Here is a 25,294-nt window from a genome sequence, read left to right as displayed (position 1 = left end):
CGGCTAAACCCTGGCTAGTGGAGACAAGGCCACAGCACGGCTAAACCCTGGCTAGTGGAGACAAGGCCACAGCACAGCTAAACCCTGGCTAGTGGAGACGAGGCCACAGCACGGCTAAACCCTGGCTAGTGGAGACGAGGCCACAGCACAGCTAAACCCTGGCTAGCGGAGACGAGGCCACAGCATGGCTAAACCCTGGCTAGTGGAGACAAGGCCACAGCACGGCTAAACCCTGGCTAGCGGAGACGAGGCCACAGCCACAGCTAAACCCTGGCTAGTGGAGACAAGGCCACAGCATGGCTAAACCCTGGCTAGTGGAGACAAGGCCACAGCATGGCTAAATCCTGGCTAGTGGAGACAAGGCCACAGCATGGCTAAACCCTGGCTAGCGGAGACGAGGCCACAGCATTGAGTTGAGTTTATTGAGTTTATTGGGATCCCCATTAGCTGTTGCATGACAACAACTAGTCTTCCTGGGGTCCACACAAAACATAAAACATTCGACAAGACTTTTACAGAACAGTCAATACATAAAAAGAAAAACTGATTTCCGAAGTCCATTTTCCTTCAAGCATTAACTTTCATATTTTCCATCATATACCACTTATTTTCTGATTTTCATTTCATTGGAAAGAAAATACTAATAATAATAATAAAATAAGAATAAAGTACTTATATATCTGCATTTACAGATGCCAGCCTTCAATTCTCTTAAGGTACAACTGAGGTACAACCTGAAATGAAAGTAAAAGAGAATAATGAATCGTACTGATGAGGGCTCACTCATGTGTGTGTGTGTGTGTTTGTGTGCTAAATGTGTGCGCTGCTGTGTCATTAACTTACAAATAATCTTTGGGTTTCTAGATGCCTTTTCAATTGTCTTTTGAAACTTGATTTTGTTTTTTCTTTAGAGATGTGATCCGGCAAATTGTTCCATTCAGTAATGGCTCTATAGTCTATACAGCACTTTTCGCTGCATTGACCCTGTTATATTTCATTGGCTACGCTTTCTGCTTCGCCTATGGGACAACGGGCGAAGCAGGGCGCGAAGCCCTGACAAATGCAGCCCCTGAGGTCCCCTTCAAGACCATCAGAAAAAAGACTTGATAGCACCCTCTTGTGGCATGTCTCATCTTGTATGTATGTATTTCAGAGCTGGGTGTTAATTGGCTATATAGACACGTAGGATGACTCATCAGCTTGATATTTCTTAAAAAGACAAGGAGTGATACAGTCAGCCTCTCTTGGACTGTTGACCAGGAGAGCTTGACATGCATTTATTTTTTTTACATTACAACGTGATGCACAGCTTAGGGCAAGCCGAGCTGCTCTGTTTTGAACCAGCTGCAACTTTCCCAAGTCTCCCTTGTTTGCCCCTGACCAAATCATTGAGCAATAGTCAAGATGTGAAAGTACAAGTTCAATTACCAATATATTTCTCCCCATTCTTATCACCACTGATTCTATGCATCTCGTCCATGATAGTTTGTTCACTAGAGTAACTCCTAGGAGCTTAGTTTCCTCCACCTGCTCAACCATTACATTATTTAACATTAGATTTAACTGCGGTTTATGACGTAGTACATGATTTGTTCCAAATACAATGCCTTTAGTTTTTTTCATGTTGAGCACGAGTTTGTTGCTATTCACCCATTTCAGTACCGTTTCCAGTTTTTTGTTCAGAATCTCAGTTATCTCCCCAATTGTGTGAGCCTGTGTATATATTGTTGTGTCATCAGAGTACATGGAGACATGTGATTTTTCAAGAGCCAAAGGGAAATCATTAGTAAAAATTGAAAATAGTAAAGGACCTAGTGAGCTCCCTTGGGGGATTCCACTCACCAGAGATACTGCCATTAAAATATACCCTTTGAGTCCTGGTATATAGATAGCTCTCTAGCCATGATATCGCCCTTGGGGCAAAGCCATAACACTCCAGTTTCACAAGTAGTATTCTATGATCCATCACATCAAATGCAGCACTATAGTCTAACTGTACTGCTCCCACCATGTTGTTATCATCAATATCATTCAATATCATTATTGATTGCCAGCAGTAGCTTTTCCACCTCCTCTAACCTAACTGTACAGAGCTCAAAAGTACAGTTTTTGTTTTTCATTATACGTTCTCTAATATTTATGTATGATAGCTTGGCTAAACCCTGGCTAGTGGAGAGAGGAGGCATACAATTGTCCTGTAAGGCTTTCACAAAACTGAATCACATCGTTGGCAACTCATTCCATTATTTTGGCCAACATATGTGCACCTAAATCATGGCCACAGCTGAATATGTTCAATGTGACAATAAAATGAGTATTGAACATAAAACAATAACTCTTTGTAATATAACTAGGTTTTTAATTAAAGTCAATACTTCCTGGCGCCACGGGAAGCTGGCACCACCAACCCCTCCCCCTGACGTGCAACGTGGCGCTCAGTTTCACCAGGTCTATCTTCCCCCTCTCTGGGATGTTCTTGAGGCGATGGTGGCGCCCAGGCCACTCTGCTCCAGCTCCGCTATCACCAACATGTGCTTGAACTCTGCCGGCTTGTGGTTGAAGGTCTCCACCACTCGGAAGGTCTCTTGCCTCTGCGTTCCGTAAAATAGCTGAACCTGGTTGGCCAAACACTGGGCCTGATGGACAGTCTGCAAGGGGGAGGAATATAGACCATTAAATCCCAGTCTGATGGACAGTCTGCAAGGGGGAGGAATATAGACCATTAAATCCAAGTCTGATGGACAGTCTGCAAGGGGGAGGAATATAGACCATTAAATCCCAGTCTGATGGACAGTCTGCAAGGGGGAGGAATATAGACCATTAAATCCCAGTCTGATGGACAGTCTGTCCCAGTCTAGTGTTTTGGGGAGTTTTCATACATTCCTGTGATATTCAAATCCTTAACCCTTTCACTGCCACACGACAGCCGGTTAACCCTTTCACTGTGAATACAGAAGGTTAGCCCTTTACTATCACACAACCGACGGCGATGCTCCATCATTAGCATCATTAGCAAACATTACTTACTCATAGTATATATTCAGATTCTAAGCGTTATTGACCATATTTATACCCTCATCTGCACCTTTGATTACACTGCCTACTTGCTCATATACTTATATTAGAGTTAATTCTATTGTTTCCACTGCTTATTTGATTTTATTATTTTCCACTGCACTATAATTTGATTGCCTATATTTATGTCTTCTACTATTACCCTGCCCATACCTGTACCCCCCCCCCCCCCCATGCTGCTATGATGCCTGAATTTCCCCAAGGGGATCAATAAAGGAATATGTTATCTCATCTTAAACTGATGTGGTCTAAAGAGCAAATGTGAAAGAGAAATGAACCGTGGTCTGAATGAATCCTGGTCCCTGCTATAGAAACCAAACCAACCCCTGCGAGCAGGTCACCCAGCCGAGCAATCATTCAATATTGTCGTTTATGATCCAGACAACGGCTCTGAATATATGTGGAGGCGCGATTACCATCCATCACACTAACCCAGAACTGTTCATCAGAAAATAAATAATTGATATAAATTTTTTTGCATTTAAAAAAATAACTGTATGAAGCACAATCTCAGGGGGCTCATACAGAACCAAGCATTTCACTGTAAAGTACATGTAGCGTATATGTGACAAATAATATAAAACTTGAACATCAGTCATCAGAAATATGTAAAATTGCCTTCTATGCAGCATTACGATACCTTCATAAATTTGGTTAAATTCAAAACTGCACAATTCATGTTTAAAGTAACACAGAATATGGTCCCTGGCAACATACAAAACATTTTCATGGGCAGAGAGGGGGGTTATAATCTAAGAGGGACATTTAATTTAAAACAACCTATTGTCTGTACTACTCTCAAAAGCAAGTGCATCTCAGTTTGTGGGGCATCCATTTGGAATGGCCTTGACGTAGCAATAAAACAAGTAATACTATTGAAATGTTTAAATGCAGATATAAACAGGAATCGTTGGACAAGTATAAGGTAGAGGAGCTTGAAAATAACGTGAACTAGTATTTTTGTAATTATGCATTTATCTTTTGCTGTAGTGGATAGGTATATAATTTTTTTGATATCGATAGATAACTTATTACTAGGGCTGTCAGTTTATCGCGTTAATTAGATTAATTAATTACACAGCAAATTATCGCGTTATGAAAATTAACTCAAAATTAATTACAATTTTTTTTTTTTTTTTTTTATAATATTTTTTTTGTATCTCATTCATTCCATAAGAATGTAGAATACACATTTACAGATTTTTTTTTAATATGGTCCATTTGCATGTTCTTGGTATCTGATTCTAGGGACATCTATGAATCTCAGGGAATGTATTCCCAGTGTCAGAAATACTGTGGGCTAGATCCACAAAGAATGGATTGCACAGTGCAAGTTGCACCCTTACTTACAATTCATTATGAATTGAAAATGGGGGACCCTGATGTAAACAAGACGAAAGTCTTTCTCTGATCTGCATCCCCTTAACAATTGTGTGTATTGAGCCGTACTGTATTGTACCCATTCTGCAATCTGTTAATAACATTTTCATTCAATCACTCAATCTGTGCTGTGATTGATTGAATGAAAATTTTATTTTGAGTAAATTGTAATGAACCAAATGAGAATATCAATATTTTTTTTGTTATCTTTGACTGTGAATAACACCATGCTCAAATTGACCAGACCTGAAAAATCTAAGCAAATTAATAGATGGAAGATGATTAAACAGAAGGTTTTGTAGATACAGTACTGAATTCTGCCATCCGGACACATGCAATTTGAAATATGATTATAGAATATAGAATATCAGGCATAAAATGGTTATGCGATTAAAATGCGATTAATTAGATTAATTAATTACAAATCCTGTAATTAATTAGATTAATTTTTTTAATCGCCTGACAGCACTACTTATTACATATTAATATGATATTGTAAGGAAGGGGCAGGACCAGATAAGCTTAGCTTCTTTCTGTCCCTTCTCGAACAAAACCATTTGTCTTGAGCCACGTTGATTATTGCTTCAAGGAATAATCAAGGAAGCAGAGAGCGCTGCAGTGTTCACATCCAGGATGAGAGAGCAGCTGGTTAGTAACCTGTCACTGTAACGTTGGTGCCACTGTATTACTGTATGTGCTGAACCTCTGTTGAACCAGAAGTAATGTCTCTATGCACTTTGTTGAAAATAATTATTGCTTTTAATGCACCAATGAACATGAACAATGCTTTTAACCCTTTCACTGCCGCACTACCAAACGGTTAACCCTTTCACTGCAACAATACAGAAGGTTAACCCTTTCACTGCCACACAACATCAGGTTAACCCTGTCACTGCCTACCGTCGGTAGTGTGATAGTAAAGGGTTAATACATTTTATCTTTTTTTATTGAAACAGGAATACTTACTACTAATGCACTTTAGACTATTCACTAAGGACGCTCAATGCACTTCAAACAGACGCCAACGTGCCACTTGAACTTGAAACAACAGGGACAACAATGGAAGTAAGTCCTGGGCCCTCATTTATCAACAATTCTTAGAAAGTGTTCTATGTTCGTACTTAAGCACAGCATTTAGAATGTGTGTACGCACAGAAATATTGGGATTTATCAACCGCGCGTACACAGGTCCTACGCTCCTCCGTGTTGATAAATACCATTAAGTTCTACGCTCCACGCTTGTGCACGATTTTAAGTATTTGCATATAGCACTGCCCGTAATTAACCATATACGGTCATGAAACACCCCCATGAAATGTGGAAAAATGGACTAAGCCGAGCTAAGCGTGTTATGGGAGAAATACGTGACAGGCTGACAGACATGTACATGGTGATATCTATTAACTTAAAGACCATATTAACTAATAAAGACCGTGCTGGAATATGACTGCCTTTTTCCGTTTCGTTCGATTAATACCCAGGAATTAAAGTTCTCCTCAATTTTATTCCAAATCGCAACGGATTTCCTGTAAATGTTCTACCTGCTGCATATGATTTGTAGAGGCATACAATCTATTTTGTTGTCGGTATTAGGTAGCCTATATGAATTACATATAATAGCAGCAGCCATAGCCTACGATTATGCAACAGTAACTTGCGCATATATAATATGTCATATCATATTCCATTGTCTCCCAGGAATCGTGGGGCTCTGGGGAATAAAGGTTGGGAACCCCTGCTATAGCCATTATCCTTTATAATGTTATAGGCTATTTTATTTACAGTTTACTCTATCAGCCTACCCAGCATGTAATACGTTCTTTGTTAGAACTCAACTCGTTATTGTTTTGCGCATGGATTGCAGAAGTGCGGGAACGTTTTGATTTATGTTTGAAAGGCTTTGACATTGTGGGACGGGGTGGGTGGAGTTTCGAAGTTATGCAAGCAGAATACAAGTCATATCACCCACACGATATATGCTACCTGTAAATATCCAGAGCATGTATGCTTTTCATTCATTTAAGACACATTTATTGCAAGGGTTTTGTAATACACATAAACTCAACAAATAACCTCTGTTCTCGTTGCAATGCGTTTTTAATTCTTTCTTATATGGTAGGAAGGGGGAAGAACACTATATTGTGCGTGTTCATATGACTTGTATTCTGCTTACACCTTCGGGGTTCCACTTGTTTCGTTTAACGTTATGGCAAAGCCTTTTATTAATCAAAACGTTCCCGTGTTTCTGCAGTCTGTGCGCAAAATAATAACGAGTTGAGTTAAGCGGAGCACAGTCAGTACACCCTGTATATTCCGATAACGCTATATATAAACCATGCTGCATTCATTCAGAAAGAAAGACCTATTATTCCAAATGCTATTTATAGGGTTTTGACCATAATTACACTACTGTTGCTATTTTACAATGAACTATAATGAATTACGGGCCATACAGAACACGCCAGTGTTGAAACTAATGCACGGAAGCTTATTTCCGCGTTATAATATTCATATTCTACCACCGGGCGCCAGGTACGCACGGTCTGAGCTGAGCGTAGATATACGCACAAAGTCAAGCACAAGTTAAAATTGATAAGTCCCACACTTTGCTTAGAAATGATCGTACGCACGGGTTACGCACATATCTGTGCGTACGCAACGCTGATAAATGAGGGCCCTGGACTTTTCGTTCTATCCCTGACAAGGCAAATACACATGTTGATCTGTCAATTTTGTTATATGTTTTTGTCAATAAATCAAATAAAAATCTTCCATGTCTAGGAAGATATATTTTATCTAGTTTTTGTTATTATAGATGTGTGTGTTTATGGTTGAAAATGTTCGAGATAAATAAAGATCAAATCAAATCAAATAAAAGCCCAAAGGAAACTCTAGGGACAGATTGTTGTTACACAATATGGAAACTCGGCAAACTGAAGGCTCCAGTTGAGGCGACTTACGATGAATTTCGGGTCCATCTCTGCAGTCATGAGCACTACGCCCTTCTGCCCCTGGAGGTCCAGGTAGTGGTAGAGGATCAGCTGACTGGGAGCGCTCTCTCCCATCGCCTGTGGAGAGATGGGGGGGGGGGGGGGGTGAGTGGTAGAGGATCAGCTGACTGGGAGCGCTCTCTCCCATGGCCTGTGGAGAGATGGGGGGAGGGGGGGGGGGGGGTGAGTGGTAGAGGATCAGCTGACTGGGAGCGCTCTCTCCCATAGCCTGTGGAGAGATGGGGGGGGGGCAGGGGGTGGGGGGAGGGGGTGAGTGGTAGAGGATCAGCTGACTGGGAGCGCTCTCTCCCATAGCCTGTGGAGAGATGGGGGGGGGGGGGTGAGTGGTAGAGGATCAGCTGACTGGGAGCGCTCTCTCCCATCGCCTGTGGAGAGATGGGGGGGGGGGGGGGGGTGAGTGGTAGAGGATCAGCTGACTGGGAGCGCTCTCTCCCATCGCCTGTGGAGAGATGGGGGGGGGGGGGGGGGGTGAGTGGTAGAGGATCAGCTGACTGGGAGCGCTCTCTCCCATAGCCTGTGGAGAGAGATGGGGGGGGGGGGGTGAGTGGAAGGACCCACAGTAAGGTTCACCGACCGCTGCTCCAACAAGTGGGACACCCCTCAGTGTACGGCAGGGGTCTCAAACTCAATGTACCTGGGGGCCGCTGGAGGTCGAGTCTGGGTGAGGCTGGGCCGCATCACATATTATATATATAGGATATTTCTTTTTTTCTTTTGCAAAATCAACTCTGCCTCTCTTTGTTAACTAACTACAACAAGCAATGCTGTTTGTTATTTAAGATGAGGTCGGACTCAACACTGACAGATTTGTGTTCATTGTGCTGCTTTTATAAAGCCTCAAATGACGGCTTACAATATTTCATGAAAGCAAAGTGTTTTGTTTGTCTAAGATTTAAAAAGGTTTAAACTTTACAGCACTGACAAAGTTGAACAAAGTGCTGTACAAGTCCCACAACAGTAAAAAAAAAATATATATATATATATAAAAATATATATATATATTTTTTTTAACTTTGATGTCAAGTAGGGGGCCGCAAAATATCATCCAGCGGGCCGCAATTGGCCAGCGGGCCGTGAGTTTGAGACCCCTGGTGTACGGTATCCAACTAACACATTAGTCTCACATGATGAGCCACGTCTGCCGCAGACAACAGTACTTGCTCATATGCAGAGTTAATTATATTGTTCTCACTGCTTATTTTTTTTTTACCTTTCTACTGTATTATAATTTTATTGCCTATATTTACTTCTACTTCTACCATTACCATGCCCATACCTGTACCCCACCCCCCCCCTCCCCCATGCTGCTATATGATGCCTGAATTTCCCCAAGGGGATCAATAAATTAATATCTTATCTTAAGTAGCATCATTTCAAGTTGAAATGAGAAGACAGACCATTTGTGATTAGGAAATTCATTTGTATCAAGTAGAGAGAATCAATGAGTGTGCCGTTCTGAGCAGCTCCTGGGACAGTAGTAGTAGTTAGTAGGACTACCCTCGGTCTACATGGGACTTTCCATATTTTTAAGATGCAGAGCACCTCTATAACCAGCAATGTCCCGGACACTCACTCACTCGTTCATATAGTCATTCACTCACACTTAGCCGCGCTGCCCCCTAGTGGTGTCCCACAAACATCAGCCTGACATTTACATTTGGTCATTCAGCAGTGGACGCTTTTATCCAAAGCGACTAATAAGTTCTGTACAACTCTGGCAGCTACGGGTCAGTAAAATTGTTCGTCAAACAGTGTCAAACTTGAGTGCTACAGTCTTGAGTCAGTGCATAGTAGTATAGATAGTATAGACATATTAGCATAGTAGGTAGTAATATAGGCAAGGTAGATTCCTTAGTAAATGGTGCATTTACCAAAGCGCTTTACTATTTGTTCCTCACATTTGACCCATTCACTCACATTCACACGCCGATGCCGGAAGCAACCATTTGCAAATTGTATGCCTAATTTTATGTCTGCACTTTATGCATTACTCTTGATCTGCCAATTTGGTACTCATTTTACACCGTCTTCTTTTTTTCTTTTTTTACTGCTGTGAAGCACTTTGAGCTGCAATTCTTTTTTTTTAAACTTTATTTTTTAGCGTTTATCGCTTTTCTGGTCAAGCATGACCGACAGTTGTAGGGTGAAACGGGAGAGAGAGCAGGGGGAGACATTCGGCAAATGACGGCGAGTCCGGGAATCGAACTCGGAGTCAACCAGATCCGTGACGCAGCACGGAGTCCCGCGACGCAGCGCGGTAACATGGTGTGCTACTGGAGCACCCCTGAGCTGCAATTCTTATGTGAAAGGTGCTATACAAATAAGGTGTATAATTATGAGTTTCATGATGGTCCTCTTAAAGGCCCTCCCATAGTCGAGCAGACTGTACACAGAGCAGACTCCGCGGAGGTCCGCGCGGCTCTTTGAGCTTTGATCTCAGCGGACAGCAGACCCACAGGTGCGAAGTGCCTATTTTCTGACGCGCGGACATCCGCGCCGCTGACTTGGTGTCACACAAACCGCTGCTCGGCGTTTTGGTTGACATCGAACTGCATTTAATGTGACGCCGATCTGCATTTTACTCTGACCACTCGCTCCGTGCCAAGAGAGATGTTTGAATGGCTTTTCTAAATGAAGTGTGTAAAATTGCCAGTTTTATTTCGAAATATTGGAAACGGAGATAACATAGAATGTTATCTCAGTTTCCAATATTTTTAAATAAAACTGGTGCTTTTATTTCATGCAATGCGTGTTTCATTTCAGCACCACGCGCTGTCCACCTCAAGCTTATACGGTACATTGCATCTCGCTACCTGTTATTCAAGTGCGTAAAACTTTTTTTGTGGGAAATGTAGTAAAACTGGTGCGAGAAATGTAGGAAATAGACCGCGGACGTCCGCTGAGATCTGCTCGACTATGAAAGCTCAAAGAGCCGCGCGGACCTCCACGGAGTCTGCTCTGTGTACAGTCTGCTCGACTATGGGAGGGCCTTAAGCTTAAAAGGTAACCAATTAAACAGTAGCGACATAATCCACTTTGTGCCATTCCCATGTTTTGCGGCGCTACGGAATGGCTACCAGTTAGCTTCTCTCCAGCACGTCACAATCAATCCAGCCAACATTCATCACGAGAAAGGTTCATGGTAAAGGGGACGAATATATTTATATATATAACATAACGTTGCATAATTAGTTTATTCAGTTGTGAAAATATACCTTGTGCATTTTTCACTTTTAATCAAGCACTTTAAGCACTTCAAGGACCTTGTGCGAACCCTGATGAAGACAGTAAGAAGGTTAGTGTTTTTTTTATTTTCATTTCTTTTTCATTTCAGATATTGATTGAAGAAGTGGGTCAACTTCTCCCACTCTCCCAGAACAACGTAGTAGATATCATACTTGCGTTGTCACATAAATGGTCTGTTTGGATGTCATTGGTTCAGATTAATTATTAAGTCCTATTGTATCCGTGTTTGTAAATGTAACTAAAAAAAGAATTAAATAATATTTGGGTCAAAGACTACTCACAATCAAACAACTGCTTAGTAGCATGTGATATGATACATAACAGAAACGGATGAGGAAAGAATAACCGACCATAGTTAATAGTCAATAGCCAACAGACAATAATAGTGGTGGCCAAGTTAAGTCAATAGTATCAACAAAGTGATTTATTCTCAGTGAACGTTAACTAAGTTACGTAAGTCATTAGTAACAGCCTTAATAGTAAATGTAAAGTCAATACCAGCTAATTGGTTCATTGTTTCTATTGTTCTTGGCCCTTAGTGTGGACTGGGTACCTGGCCCTTAGTGTGGACTGGGTACCTGGCCCTTAGTGTGGACTGGGTACCTGGCCCTTAGTGTGGACTGGGTACCTGGCCCTTAGTGTGGACTGGGTACCTGGCCTTTAGTGTGGACTGGGTACCTGGCCCTTAGTGTGGACTGGGTACCTGGCCCTTAGTGTGGACTGGGTACCTGGCCTTTAGTGTGGACTGGGTACCTGGCCCTTAGTGTGGACTGGGTACTTGGCCCTTAGTGTGGACTGGGTACCTGGCCCTTAGTGTGGACTGGGTACCTGGCCCTTAGTGTGGACTGGGTACCTGGCCCTTAGTGTGGACTGGGTACCTGGCCCTTAGTGTGGACTGGGTACCTGGCCCTTAGTGTGGACTGGGTACCTGGCCCTTAGTGTGGACTGGGTACCTGGCCCTTAGTGTGGACTGGGTACCTGGCCCTTAGTGTGGACTGGGTACCTGGCCCTTAGTGTGGACTGGGTACCTGGCCCTTAGTGTGGACTGGGTACCTGGCCCTTAGTGTGGACTGGGTACCTGGCCCTTAGTGTGGACTGGGTACCTGGCCCTTAGTGTGGACTGGGTACCTGGCCTTTAGTGTGGACTGGGTACCTGGCCCTTAGTGTGGACTGGGTACCTGGCCCTTAGTGTGGACTGGGTACCTGGACGTTGATGAGAGATGTGAAGTGGATCTCATGTTTGGCCCACTGGCCCAAGAAGAACTCGTACCCCTCCTCCTGAGGCAGTGCATACAGAAACTGAGAAGGAATCATTCATTGAAACAGGTCAGATTATTTATACTTAATTTAAACAAATTATTACAGGGCAAAACAATTCATATTTGATGTATTATTACATAAATATAGACATTATCAGTTGATATCTTTGCCGATAGGTGCAGATATTAAAAGCTTTTTTCCCCCCACAGAACATAATGCAGAGAAAAACGCTTCAGAGTCATTCAGGTCGCTTTCACATATAGTTTTGGTGGACTCGGTGCGGTTCTGGGGGTGAAGTTGCAACATTGTTGCATTCTTCATTTGGTTCGCCTGCGTTCACATAGAGAAATCTGTCAGCGGACCGAGACCTTCTGAACAATGTCACGCGGTCGAAAAGGGAGCTTGTCTATTGGACAGTGGAAATGTGTGTGTGGCTGCAAGCCCCTGTGTGCGCGCGCGCGTGTGTGTCTGTGTGTGCTGTCTGCGAGCCCTGTCTCCAGATCAGCGGAGCGAGTTTTGACATGGCATTGATCCATTGTTCTATTGAAGCACATTACCACCATCCTCTCGCTAAACAACTTGTAGACCAATAATAATAATATAATAATAATAGTATTGACGTGGCATTGATCCATTATTAATGCCGTGCGCCTCGGTAATAATAATAAGCCGCGTGTTTCTTCCTTCTTCCCAAGATGCACAGTTAGATATATAGATATATTATAGATAGATAGATAGATAGATAGATAGATAGATAGATAGATAGATAGATAGATAGATAGATAGATAGATAGATAGATAGATAGATAGATAGAGAGATAGAGAGATTAGATGCAGTGTGCTTGTTTTGCAGTGAGTGCTGCAAGCAGTGGTAATAATAATAACTTCCTATATTTGGTTCGCATTTGGTCCGCTGAAGCCGAACCGAGACCTACGTTTTCAGGCGGACTAGAGTTCGCCTGCTTGGTCCGCGGACCGAGTTCGACGCGCATTCACACAGACCCGAAAAACCGGACTATCTAATTCTGGTCCGAAAGTCCGGACCAAACAGCCCCTGTGTGAAAGCGACCTTAGAAATGGTGTCAGTTTGTCCAGCTCCAACTCCATTGTTTACATATAACTCAGTCATTGTTTACAATACTCTCAGCTGACTAAGCAGCATGGTCTGCAGGAATCTCATAGCGAGCTTAAAGAGTAGAGAATACATGGTTTAAGTTAGTAGAGAGGAGATCAGAAGTCTAGCCTGATAGTAGAGAATACATGGTTTAAGTTAGTAGAGAGGAGATCAGAAGTCTAGCCTGATAGTAGAGAATACATGGTTTAAGTTAGTAGAGGAGATCAGAAGTCTAGCCTGATAGTAGAGAATACATGGTTTAAGTTAGTAGAGAGGAGATCAGAAGTCTAGCCTGATAGTAGAGAATACATGGTTTAAGTTAGTAGAGAGGAGATCAGAAGTCTAGCCTGATAGTAGAGACTACATGGTTTAAGTTAGTAGAGGAGATCAGAAGTCTAGCCTGATAGTAGAGAATACATGGTTTAAGTTAGTAGAGGAGATCAGAAGTCTAGCCTGATAGTAGAGAATACATGGTTTAAGTTAGTAGAGAGGAGATCAGAAGTCTAGCCTGATAGTAGAGAATACATGGTTTAAGTTAGTAGAGGACATCAGAAGTCTAGCCTGATAGTAGAGAATACATGGTTTAAGTTAGTAGAGGACATCAGAAGTCTAGCCTGATAGTAGAGAATACATGGTTTAAGTTAGTAGAGGAGATCAGAAGTCTAGCCTGATAGTAGAGAATACATGGTTTAAGTTAGTAGAGAGGAGATCAGAAGTCTAGCCTGATAGTAGAGACTACATGGTTTAAGTTAGTAGAGAGGACATCAGAAGTCTAGCCTGATAGTAGAGAATACATGGTTTAAGTTAGTAGAGAGGAGATCAGAAGTCTAGCCTGATAGTAGAGACTACATGGTTTAAGTTAGTAGAGAGGACATCAGAAGTCTAGCCTGATAGTAGAGACTACATGGTTTAAGTTAGTAGAGGACATCAGAAGTCTAGCCTGATAGTAGAGACTACATGGTTTAAGTTAGTAGAGGACATCAGAAGTCTAGCCTGATAGTAGAGACTACATGGTTTAAGTTAGTAGAGAGGAGATCAGAAGTCTAGCCTGATAGTAGAGAATACATGGTTTAAGTTAGTAGAGAGGAGATCAGAAGTCTAGCCTGATAGTAGAGACTACATGGTTTAAGTTAGTAGAGAGGAGATCAGAAGTCTAGCCTGATAGTAGAGACTACATGGTTTAAGTTAGTAGAGGAGATCAGAAGTCTAGCCTGATAGTAGAGAATACATGGTTTAAGTTAGTAGAGGAGATCAGAAGTCTAGCCTGATAGTAGAGAATACATGGTTTAAGTTAGTAGAGAGGAGATCAGAAGTCTAGCCTGATAGTAGAGACTACATGGTTTAAGTTAGTAGAGGACATCAGAAGTCTAGCCTGATAGTAGAGACTACATGGTTTAAGTTAGTAGAGAGGAGATCAGAAGTCTAGCCTGATAGTAGAGACTACATGGTTTAAGTTAGTAGAGGACATCAGAAGTCTAGCCTGATAGTAGAGACTACATGGTTTAAGTTAGTAGAGAGGACATCAGAAGTCTAGCCTGATAGTAGAGACTACATGGTTTAAGTTAGTAGAGAGGAGATCAGAAGTCTAGCCTGATAGTAGAGACTACATGGTTTAAGTTAGTAGTAGAGGAGATCAGAAGTCTAGCCTGATAGTAGAGACTACATGGTTTAAGTTAGTAGAGGAGATCAGAAGTCTAGCCTGATAGTAGAGAATACATGGTTTAAGTTAGTAGAGAGGAGATCAGAAGTCTAGCCTGATAGTAGAGAATACATGGTTTAAGTTAGTAGAGAGGAGATCAGAAGTCTAGCCTGATAGTAGAGACTACATGGTTTAAGTTAGTAGAGAGGACATCAGAAGTCTAGCCTGATAGTAGAGAATACATGGTTTAAGTTAGTAGAGGAGATCAGAAGTCTAGCCTGATAGTAGAGAATACATGGTTTAAGTTAGTAGAGAGGAGATCAGAAGTCTAGCCTGATAGTAGAGAATACATGGTTTAAGTTAGTAGAGAGGACATCAGAAGTCTAGCCTGATAGTAGAGACTACATGGTTTAAGTTAGTAGAGAGGAGATCAGAAGTCTAGCCTGATAGTAGAGAATACATGGTTTAAGTTAGTAGAGAGGAGATCAGAAGTCTAGCCTGATAGTAGAGAATACATGGTTTAAGTTAGTAGAGGAGATCAGAAGTCTAGCCTGATAGTAGAGACTACATGGTTTAAGTTAGTAGAGGAGATCAGAAGTCTAGCCTGATAGTAGAGAATACATGGTTTAAGTTAGTAGAGAGGAGATCAGAAGTCTAGCCTGATAGTAGAGACTACATGGTTTAAGTTAGTAGAGGAGATCAGAAGTCTAGCCTGATAGTAGAGAATACATGGTTTAAGTTAGTAGAGGAGATCAGAAGTCTAGCCTGATAGTAGAGAATACATGGTTTAAGTTAGTAGAGGACATCAGAAGTCTAGCCTGATAGTAGAGAATACATGGTTTAAGTTAGTAGAGAGGAGATCAGAAGTCTAGCCTGATAGTAGAGACTACATGGTTTAAGTTAGTAGAGAGGAGATCAGAAGTCTAGCCTGATAGTAGAGAATACATGGTTTAAGTTAGTAGTAGAGGAGATCAGAAGTCTAGCCTGATAGTAGAGAATACATGGTTTAAGTTAGTAGAGGACATCAGAAGTCTAGCCTGATAGTAGAGAATACATGGTTTAAGTTAGTAGAGGACATCAGAAGTCTAGCCTGATAGTAGAGAATACATGGTTTAAGTTAGTAGAGAGGAGATCAGAAGTCTAGCCTGATAGTAGAGAATACATGGTTTAAGTTAGTAGAGAGGAGATCAGAAGTCTAGCCTGATAGTAGAGACTACATGGTTTAAGTTAGTAGAGGAGATCAGAAGTCTAGCCTGATAGTAGAGACTACATGGTTTAAGTTAGTAGAGAGGAGATCAGAAGTCTAGCCTGATAGTAGAGAATACATGGTTTAAGTTAGTAGAGAGGACATCAGAAGTCTAGCCTGATAGTAGAGAATACATGGTTTAAGTTAGTAGAGGAGATCAGAAGTCTAGCCTGATAGTAGAGAATACATGGTTTAAGTTAGTAGAGGACATCAGAAGTCTAGCCTGATAGTAGAGAATACATGGTTTAAGTTAGTAGAGAGGAGATCAGAAGTCTAGCCTGATAGTAGAGAATACATGGTTTAAGTTAGTAGAGAGGAGATCAGAAGTCTAGCCTGATAGTAGAGACTACATGGTTTAAGTTAGTAGAGAGGACATCAGAAGTCTAGCCTGATAGTAGAGAATACATGGTTTAAGTTAGTAGAGGAGATCAGAAGTCTAGCCTGATAGTAGAGACTACATGGTTTAAGTTAGTAGAGAGGAGATCAGAAGTCTAGCCTGATAGTAGAGACTACATGGTTTAAGTTAGTAGAGAGGACATCAGAAGTCTAGCCTGATAGTAGAGAATACATGGTTTAAGTTAGTAGAGAGGAGATCAGAAGTCTAGCCTGATAGTAGAGACTACATGGTTTAAGTTAGTAGAGAGGACATCAGAAGTCTAGCCTGATAGTAGAGACTACATGGTTTAAGTTAGTAGAGGAGATCAGAAGTCTAGCCTGATAGTAGAGACTACATGGTTTAAGTTAGTAGAGGAGATCAGAAGTCTAGCCTGATAGTAGAGACTACATGGTTTAAGTTAGTAGAGGAGATCAGACGTTTTACTAGTGACTTCACTCATTACAATACGTTTTAATACCTACATATTACCTAAATATAAAAACAAATGCATCATTAGTGAAGATTAAGCTATTTAGAATATAATAATGCATACATGCAATGCAAATCAGTCTCACTATTTTTTTATAATTTATTTTTTATAAATAAAAAGATTTGAGGGTGGAAGAAGCAACGTGTTGGACTTCATTAAACTAAAAACTAAAAAGAAAAAAATATACATACATATATATGAAGATTATTGGCCAATATATCGATATCGGAATATTTGATTCCCCAAAATTATCGGTAAAAAATAAATCCAGTATCGGTGGGGCTCTCTACTGCATTCTATCCATGATTCCTTATTTCCACAGGTCTGTCTACACTGCATTCTCATTTAGTTTATATATTGTAGCCATGGATTGATTGGACTTTTTTTTTTTACATATTTTTTTGTTCCAGAGCAACTCACCATGGGGCAGGATGTGGCTCTGTCCAACATTTCTTCAAATAACTGGCTCTGAAATGCAGGGAAAGGCAAAACAACAGTTCATTTAGTTTTGCAGTGTTATGACTCACTCATGTCCTCTTTTCTTGATCCTCCAATCACAACTGTTGCTGAGGGAAGCAACAGTTGTGATCAATAAAAGGATCAATAAAAGAGGGCGGTCAACTGCAGTCGAATAACAAAGTATAAAAACTCACCGGAATCACAGCACTTATAGTGTCTTTCGTGGCATGATATTTCATCCAAAGCTAAAGCAGGAGAGGGGAGGTCAAAGGTCAGAATAAACCCAAACAAACATTCCAAATAGCATGTTCTATACAGCAAAGGAAACAAAACAAAACAATGCAATACAACAACTTGGATGGCAAATCTCCAGAAATGATGGTAATCGTATCTAAATGTGTGAACAAGAGGCGTTACCTCTCCGATCTCTTCTCCCGAGTTCTCCTGGATCAGGTCCAGATTGAGGATGGAACCGAGGGTCTGAGAAAAATCAGAAGAAACTTTATTTTGTAATAATCTTTATATTGTAGGAGTGAGTTTGCAAACACTTTTTTCTGAACCAAGTGTATTCATAATCAATTACCTTTACAAGTAATCCTGAAAAATAATATTATTATCTCAAATACTAAAAAGATAAGTTACAAAGATTTCCATTGCAAGCTACTTGAGCCTTTACTAAGCACACTGGAAAAGTATCCAAGAAAATAAAACACTTTGTAGTGACAAAGAACAGTCAAGCACATTCATAGTACAGTATTGCCACAATGTTTCTATGCTATACAAAAGGGTGCAGTACCACAGCTTTGGCCACGGTTGTCATTTAATAATAATTGTTGTGGAAAATAGTTTGAACAAGTCCGGTGAGCTTAACACATTGGACGCCAGCAGCAGGAGTGCCAATAGCCTTCAGCGCCAGTGCGTTATTCAATGGATATAGTTTTAGAATGCCAAACTTGCGAGTCCTAAAACGATATTTTATTTTATAGCTATGGATCTAATAACGCTGTCGACTGTCAATGAGTTGCTTCTGGTCAACATGCAAAAAACAGATTGTTTTTTCATCCGTACATTTCCGTTTTATACCGTTTTGAATATGAGTATAGTTTGAGTGATTCTGAGTAATTCCAGGAAAATATGAGAAAAAGGCATTTTAGTGTAATCCAGTTACCACGTTGTAATTTTTCGGCTGATTATCTAATCATCCTGAAATCAATGCTAGATTGGTATTATGTCTCCTCGTGTATACATGAAATGTTGCTTGAACCGCGGCTGTTCGTTTACAATCACCTGTTGTTTGAAGGTGACTTGTGATGGAATACTGTGACTACCAAATACTGTGACTACCAAATACTGTAACTACCAAATACTGTGACTACCAAATACTGTGACTACCAAATACTGTGACTACCAAATACTGTGACGACCAAATACTGTGACTACCAAATACTGTGACTACCAAATACTGTGACGACCAAATATTGTGACTACCAAATACTGTGACGACCAAATACTGTGACTACCAAATACTGTGACTACCAAATACTGTGACTACCAAATACTGTGACGACCAAATACTGTGACTACCAAATACTGTGACTACCAAATACTGTGACGACCAAATACTGTGACTACCAAATACTGTGACGACCAAATACTGTGACTACCAAATACTGTGACTACCAAATACTGTGACTACCAAATACTGTGACTACCAAATACTGTGACTACCAAATACTGTGACGACCAAATACTGTGACTACCAAATACTGTGACTACCAAATACTGTGACTACCAAATACTGTGACGACCAAATACTACCAACCAAGAGGACTTGTGATGGAATACTGTGACGACCAAGATGACTTGTGATGGAATACTGTGACGACCAAGATGACTTGTGATGGAATACTGTGACGACCAAGATGACTTGTGATGGAATACTGTGACGACCAAGATGACTTGTGATGGAATACTGTGACGACCAAGAGGACTTGTGATGGAATACTGTGACGACCAAGAGGACTTGTGATGGAATACTGTGAGGACCAAATACTATGACTAGCAAGATGACTTGTGATGGAATACTGCGACGACCAAGATGACTTATTTTTTGAGAGAGAGGGAGAGGAGGAAATGGGAGACAGAGCAGGGGAAGACATTCGGCAAAGGACGCCGGGTCCGGGAGTCGAACCCGGGTCGGTCGTTTAGCGACGCAGCGCGTTACATGGTGTGCTACTAGAGCGCCACATCAAGATGACTTATGATTAGGGGTGGGGGAAAAAATCGATACGTAGTAGTATCGCAATACTTTGCGATACTGTATGAAAAAGGTAATACATTTAATTAAAAAAAAATATTTAAATCGCAGCGTATCGCGATAAATTTAGTATCGCGATACTATCGTATCGTGACGCAAGTATCGCGATAGTATCGTATTGTGAGGTCTCTGGCGATTCCCACCCCTACTTATGATGGAATATTGTGACTACCAAGATGACTTGTGATGGAATACTGTGACTAGTAGTACCAAATGGTTATTGATCATGCGGCTATAAACCGAAATGGAGATAATCAAAAAAGAATATAACATTTTAATTGATCAAAGCAATTCCTCATTGTCACGCCTCCAGTCTGGGCACTTCACCTTGTTTTTGGTGAATCCTCCCGTCGTCGTGTCCCCGGCAGCCAACATGTCACGCTTCTCCAACTGCAAAACATTGATTTCACATTAATTACACATATTCATCCAATATGGCGTTGGACAAAGCCTTTAGTTCCAAATGAGCGCTGTAATCTGGTGCTGCACTTATCAGCACAGATTGGCTGCATGCTTCCAAGACTTGATAAGCACTGGAAAACCTAAAGTAACTTCCGTGACTGGGGGCACTATGAATTAATGTAGTTATCAGTACAGTGTAAGACAATTGTAGGTAGTTATGTTGAATAACTTATGGAATCGCTCTCCCTGTGATGTTTTCCATGTGTAACGATGCATATCGATCTACTAATTCTGATCCACACATGAATTCAGTAACCACAAGTGTAAAGCTTAAATAGCTTGTTGCGATTTAACCGATTAGAAAACGTCATGCAATTGAAGGATTTACTTCAAAGTGGGATGAAATGCACAGACTAACAATATAGATTAAAAAGGGTTTATTGGAATTTGGACAAATGTTCCCGCGTGCCGTCGCCCCTAGACTACTGTCATGAAAATTGTTCAGAGCGCCGCATCTGCACTTAGATGCAGTCTGAGCAGGTGGAGACGCAGGTGTGATTTTATGCCAAAATGGACACCAAATTGTACTGTGCAAGCAGATCTGTATCGTCATTCGCCACCCTCCAGCTCCGCCACCCCGCACCCTCCAGCTCCGCCACCCCCCGAGCTCCGCCACCCCCGAGCTCAATCACAATCACCTGTTGTTTGAAGACGACTTGTGATGGAATACTGTGACGACCCCTCCAGCTCCGCCACCCCGCACCCTCCAGCTCCGCCACCCCGCACCCTCCAGCTCCGCCACCCCTCACCCTCCAGCTCCGCCACCCCGCACCCTCCAGCTCTGCCACCCTCCAGCTCCGCCACCCCTCACCCTCCAGCTCCGCCACCCCTCACCCTCCAGCTCCGCCACCCCTCACCCTCCAGCTCCGCCACCCCTCCAGCTCTGCCACCCTCCAGCTCCGCCACCCCTCCAGCTCTGCCACCCTCCAGCTCTGCCACCCTCCAGCTCCGCCACCCCGCACCCTCCAGCTCCGCCACCCCGCACCCTCCAGCTCCGCCACCCCTCCAGCTCTGCCACCCTCCAGCTCCGCCACCCCTCACCCTCCAGCTCTGCCACCCTCCAGCTCCGCCACCCCTCACCCTCCAGCTCTGCCACCCTCCAGCTCCGCCACCCCTCACCCTCCAGCTCCGCCACCCCTCCAGCTCTGCCACCCTCCAGCTCCGCCACCCCTCACCCTCCAGCTCCGCCACCCCTCACCCTCCAGCTCCGCCACCCCTCACCCTCCAGCTCCGCCACCCTCCAGCTCTGCCACCCTCCAGCTCCGCCACCCCTCACCCTCCAGCTCCGCCACCCCGCACCCTCCAGCTCCGCCAACCCTCACCCTCCAGCTCCGCCACCCCTCACCCTCCAGCTCCGCCACCCCTCACCCTCCAGCTCCGCCACCAATTTGCCAATCAGCCTGCGTTTGCAACTCTGCCGGCCAGAGAGAATAACTCTAGTCTGTACTCCACCTCCTGCTCCATGAGTTTGATGAACGCAGCTTGTTTGGAGGCGTGTCCAAGAGACTCCCTCTCGTCACATGTCTGGAGGCGTGGCTTATACTCCTGGGCTTTTGCACTGAAAATGTATGAGATGAGTCAAGTTAGTTACCGGTAGTCCAACTGGTCAACTAGCTAATGCTAAGTAATATAGAAGTGGTGAAGGCTAAACAGTTTTGAATTAAGCTAATCTATAAAGTAAACAAATACAATTAAAAAAGGGGAACGCCACCCATTTTAAGAATTCACATGTTCTTCCTGTGCCCCAGGACAGTTCAGTCAGTATGTTCTTCCTGTGCCCCAGGACAGTTCAGTCAGTATGTTCTTCCTGTGCTCCAGGACAGTTCAGTCAGTATGTTCTTCCTGTGCTCCAGGACAGTTCAGTCAGTATGTTCTTCCTGTGCCCCAGGACAGTTCAGTCAGTATGTTCTCCCTGTGCCCCAGGACAGTTCAGTCAGTATGTTCTCCCTGTGCCCCAGGACAGTTCAGTCAGTATGTTCTTCCTGTGCTCCAGGACAGTTCAGTCAGTATGTTCTCCCTGTGCCCCAGGACAGTTCAGTCAGTATGTTCTTCCTGTGCCCCAGGACAGTTCAGTCAGTATGTTCTTCCTGTGTCTCAGGACAGTTCAGTCAGTATGTTCTTCCTGAGGACAGTTCAGTCAGTATGTTCTTCCTGTGCCCCAGGACAGTTCAGTCAGTATGTTCTTCCTGTGCCTCAGGACAGTTCAGTCAGTATGTTCTTCCTGAGCCTCAGGACAGTTCAGTCAGTATGTTCTCCCTGTGCCCCAGGACAGTTCAGTCAGTATGTTCTTCCTGTGCTCCAGGACAGTTCAGTCAGTATGTTCTCCCTGTGCCCCAGGACAGTTCAGTCAGTATGTTCTTCCTGTGCCCCAGGACAGTTCAGTCAGTATGTTCTTCCTGTGTCCCAGGACAGTTCAGTCAGTATGTTCTTCCTGTGCCCCAGGACAGTTCAGTCAGTATGTTCTTCCTGTGCCCCAGGACAGTTCAGTCAGTATGTTCTTCCTGTGCCCCAGGACGGTTCAGTCAGTATGTTCTTCCTGTGCCCCAGGACAGTTCAGTCAGTATGTTCTTCCTGTGCCCCAGGACAGTTCAGTCAGTATGTTCTTCCTGTGCCCCGGGACGGTTCAGTTAAGTGTTTGTGAACATGCACCACTCTCTTCTAAAGCTAGAAATTCTAGCTAGAACCTTCCAATCGGTGATGTAACTGCTGCCTCTAACTTTATAAAGCCATAAAATGTTTATGAGCTCTTACACCCAAATTAAGTTTATATTCTAGCATTGCTAGAAGGTCCGAATCGAAATTAAAACCTCAGCTGGAAAGAACTCGCACAAACATTGTATGGCATCATAGAATCCGAGCAGCCAGAGATGTCACATCCCACTGATCCCAGTGCAGCCGTGTGAACCGACTCTGTGCTACAGGGACTGTAGAGAAAGGGGTTGACTTACAAATCAGTCACAACCTGCTTGAGGGCACTTGATCTATTCCAATCTTCTCCAAAAACGTTGCATACAGTCAACCCCATGATCCCAACTCTGTAGCACAGAGTCGAGTTCACAGCTAATCCCAATTTACAACACAGACTGGAGGCTTCTCTCTTTATATCTAGCTTTAGGACAGTGGTGCATGTTCACAAATACTGACCGAACTGTCCTGGGGCACAGGAAGAACATACTGACTGAACTGTCCTGGGGCACAGGAAGAACATACTGACTGAACTGTCCTGGGGCACAGGAAGAACATACTGACTGAACTGTCCTCAGGAAGAACATACTGACTGAACTGTCCTGGGGCACAGGAAGAACATACTGACTGAACTGTCCTGGGGCACAGGAAGAACATACTGACTGAACTGTCCTCAGGAAGAACATACTGACTGAACTGTCCTGGGGCACAGGAAGAACATACTGACTGAACTGTCCTGGGGCACAGGAAGAACATACTGACTGAACTGTCCTCAGGAAGAACATACTGACTGAACTGTCCTGGGGCACAGGAAGAACATACTGACTGAACTGTCCTGGGGCACAGGAAGAACATACTGACTGAACTGTCCTGGGGCACAGGAAGAACATACTGACTGAACTGTCCTGAGGCACAGGAAGAACATACTGACTGAACTGTCCTGGGGCACAGGAAGAACATACTGACTGAACTGTCCTGGGGCACAGGAAGAACATACTGACTGAACTGTCCTGGGGCACAGGAAGAACATACTGACTGAACTGTCCTGGGGCACAGGAAGAACATACTGACTGAACTGTCCTGAGGCACAGGAAGAACATACTGACTGAACTGTCCTGGGGCACAGGAAGAACATACTGACTGAACTGTCCTGGGGCACAGGGAGACCATACTGACTGAACTGTCCTGGGGCACAGGGAGACCATACTGACTGAACTGTCCTGGGGCACAGGAAGAACATACTGACTGAACTGTCCTGGGGCACAGGAAGAACATACTGACTGAACTGTCCTGGGGCACAGGAAGAACATACTGACTGAACTGTCCTGGGGCACAGGAAGAACATACTGACTGAACTGTCCTGGGGCACAGGAAGAACATACTGACTGAACTGTCCTCAGGAAGAACATACTGACTGAACTGTCCTGGGGCACAGGAAGAACATACTGACTGAACTGTCCTGGGGCACAGGAAGAACATACTGACTGAACTGTCCTCAGGAAGAACATACTGACTGAACTGTCCTGGGGCACAGGAAGAACATACTGACTGAACTGTCCTGGGGCACAGGAAGAACATACTGACTGAACTGTCCTCAGGAAGAACATACTGACTGAACTGTCCTGGGGCACAGGAAGAACATACTGACTGAACTGTCCTGGGGCACAGGAAGAACATACTGACTGAACTGTCCTGGGGCACAGGAAGAACATACTGACTGAACTGTCCTGGGGCACAGGAAGAACATACTGACTGAACTGTCCTGGGGCACAGGGAGAACATACTGACTGAACTGTCCTGGAGCACAGGAAGAACATACTGACTGAACTGTCCTGGGGCACAGGGAGAACATACTGACTGAACTGTCCTGGGGCACAGGGAGAACATACTGACTGAACTGTCCTGGGGCACAGGAAGAACATACTGACTGAACTGTCCTGGAGCACAGGAAGAACATACTGACTGAACTGCCCTGGGGCACAGGAAGAACATCTTTGAAATTCAGATCTGATGTATTCTTGACACACCGCGAGCCCCTTGATGACGCTTGGTCGTTTCTCTACTGGGTAATCGGGGCGTGTGGGCAAGTGACTCCGGTCACAAAAGCCCCAGGCTTGCAAACCGAAAGTCACGAAAGGGGCTACACTTTGGCAGGAGGTGTGTTGTTGGGTAACGTTAGCTATTGGTGCTAATGTTAGTTAGCTTACCTGCGCAGACTCTTGATCTTTTCTTGATATTTGCTGTAATAGGGATTATCCTCCAGCTCTGGCTCTTTCTTCACCGAGAAGGCTCTAAACTGCGACGGTACCAGGCCTGGGATGAGTGGTCTAATGCCCGTTGTCCTGACTGCTAACATCCCACGGTACAAACAGGACATCTGTACAATGGCCGCCGCCATCTTTCCATCGCTCCCGTCGCTCATCTATACGTTCCGACTAGCAACATGTTTTCTCTACATTAGTTCCGAGGGCACAGAGAGCAGTCGCTTTGGATTATGACCCATCGACCAAACAAAAAACATTTTAAAACGTTTG

The 25,294-nt window shown here is 43.3% G+C and overlaps 1 protein-coding gene across 1 annotated transcript; it reads right to left on the bottom strand.

The window, feature by feature from the left end:
• Positions 1–411: 411 nt before the first annotated feature.
• Positions 412–25,182, bottom strand: atpaf1 (ATP synthase mitochondrial F1 complex assembly factor 1; the record flags this gene model as incomplete). The annotated part of the gene is made up of 9 exons (XM_084310499.1): positions 412–2,648; positions 7,416–7,523; positions 11,916–12,011; positions 17,258–17,305; positions 17,491–17,541; positions 17,714–17,776; positions 19,941–20,003; positions 21,528–21,633; positions 24,968–25,182. 9 exons carry the CDS (start codon positions 25,180–25,182, stop codon positions 2,451–2,453), a joined length of 948 nt encoding a protein of 315 aa, XP_084166625.1. The 3' UTR covers positions 412–2,450.
• Between the last annotated feature and the right edge of the window lie 112 nt (positions 25,183–25,294).

This window comes from Notolepis coatsorum, assembly GCF_963971535.1.
Source record: "Notolepis coatsorum genome assembly, chromosome: 3".
Lineage (NCBI taxonomy): Eukaryota > Metazoa > Chordata > Actinopteri > Aulopiformes > Paralepididae > Notolepis > Notolepis coatsorum.
This window is presented reverse-complemented; position numbering and strand designations above follow the sequence as displayed.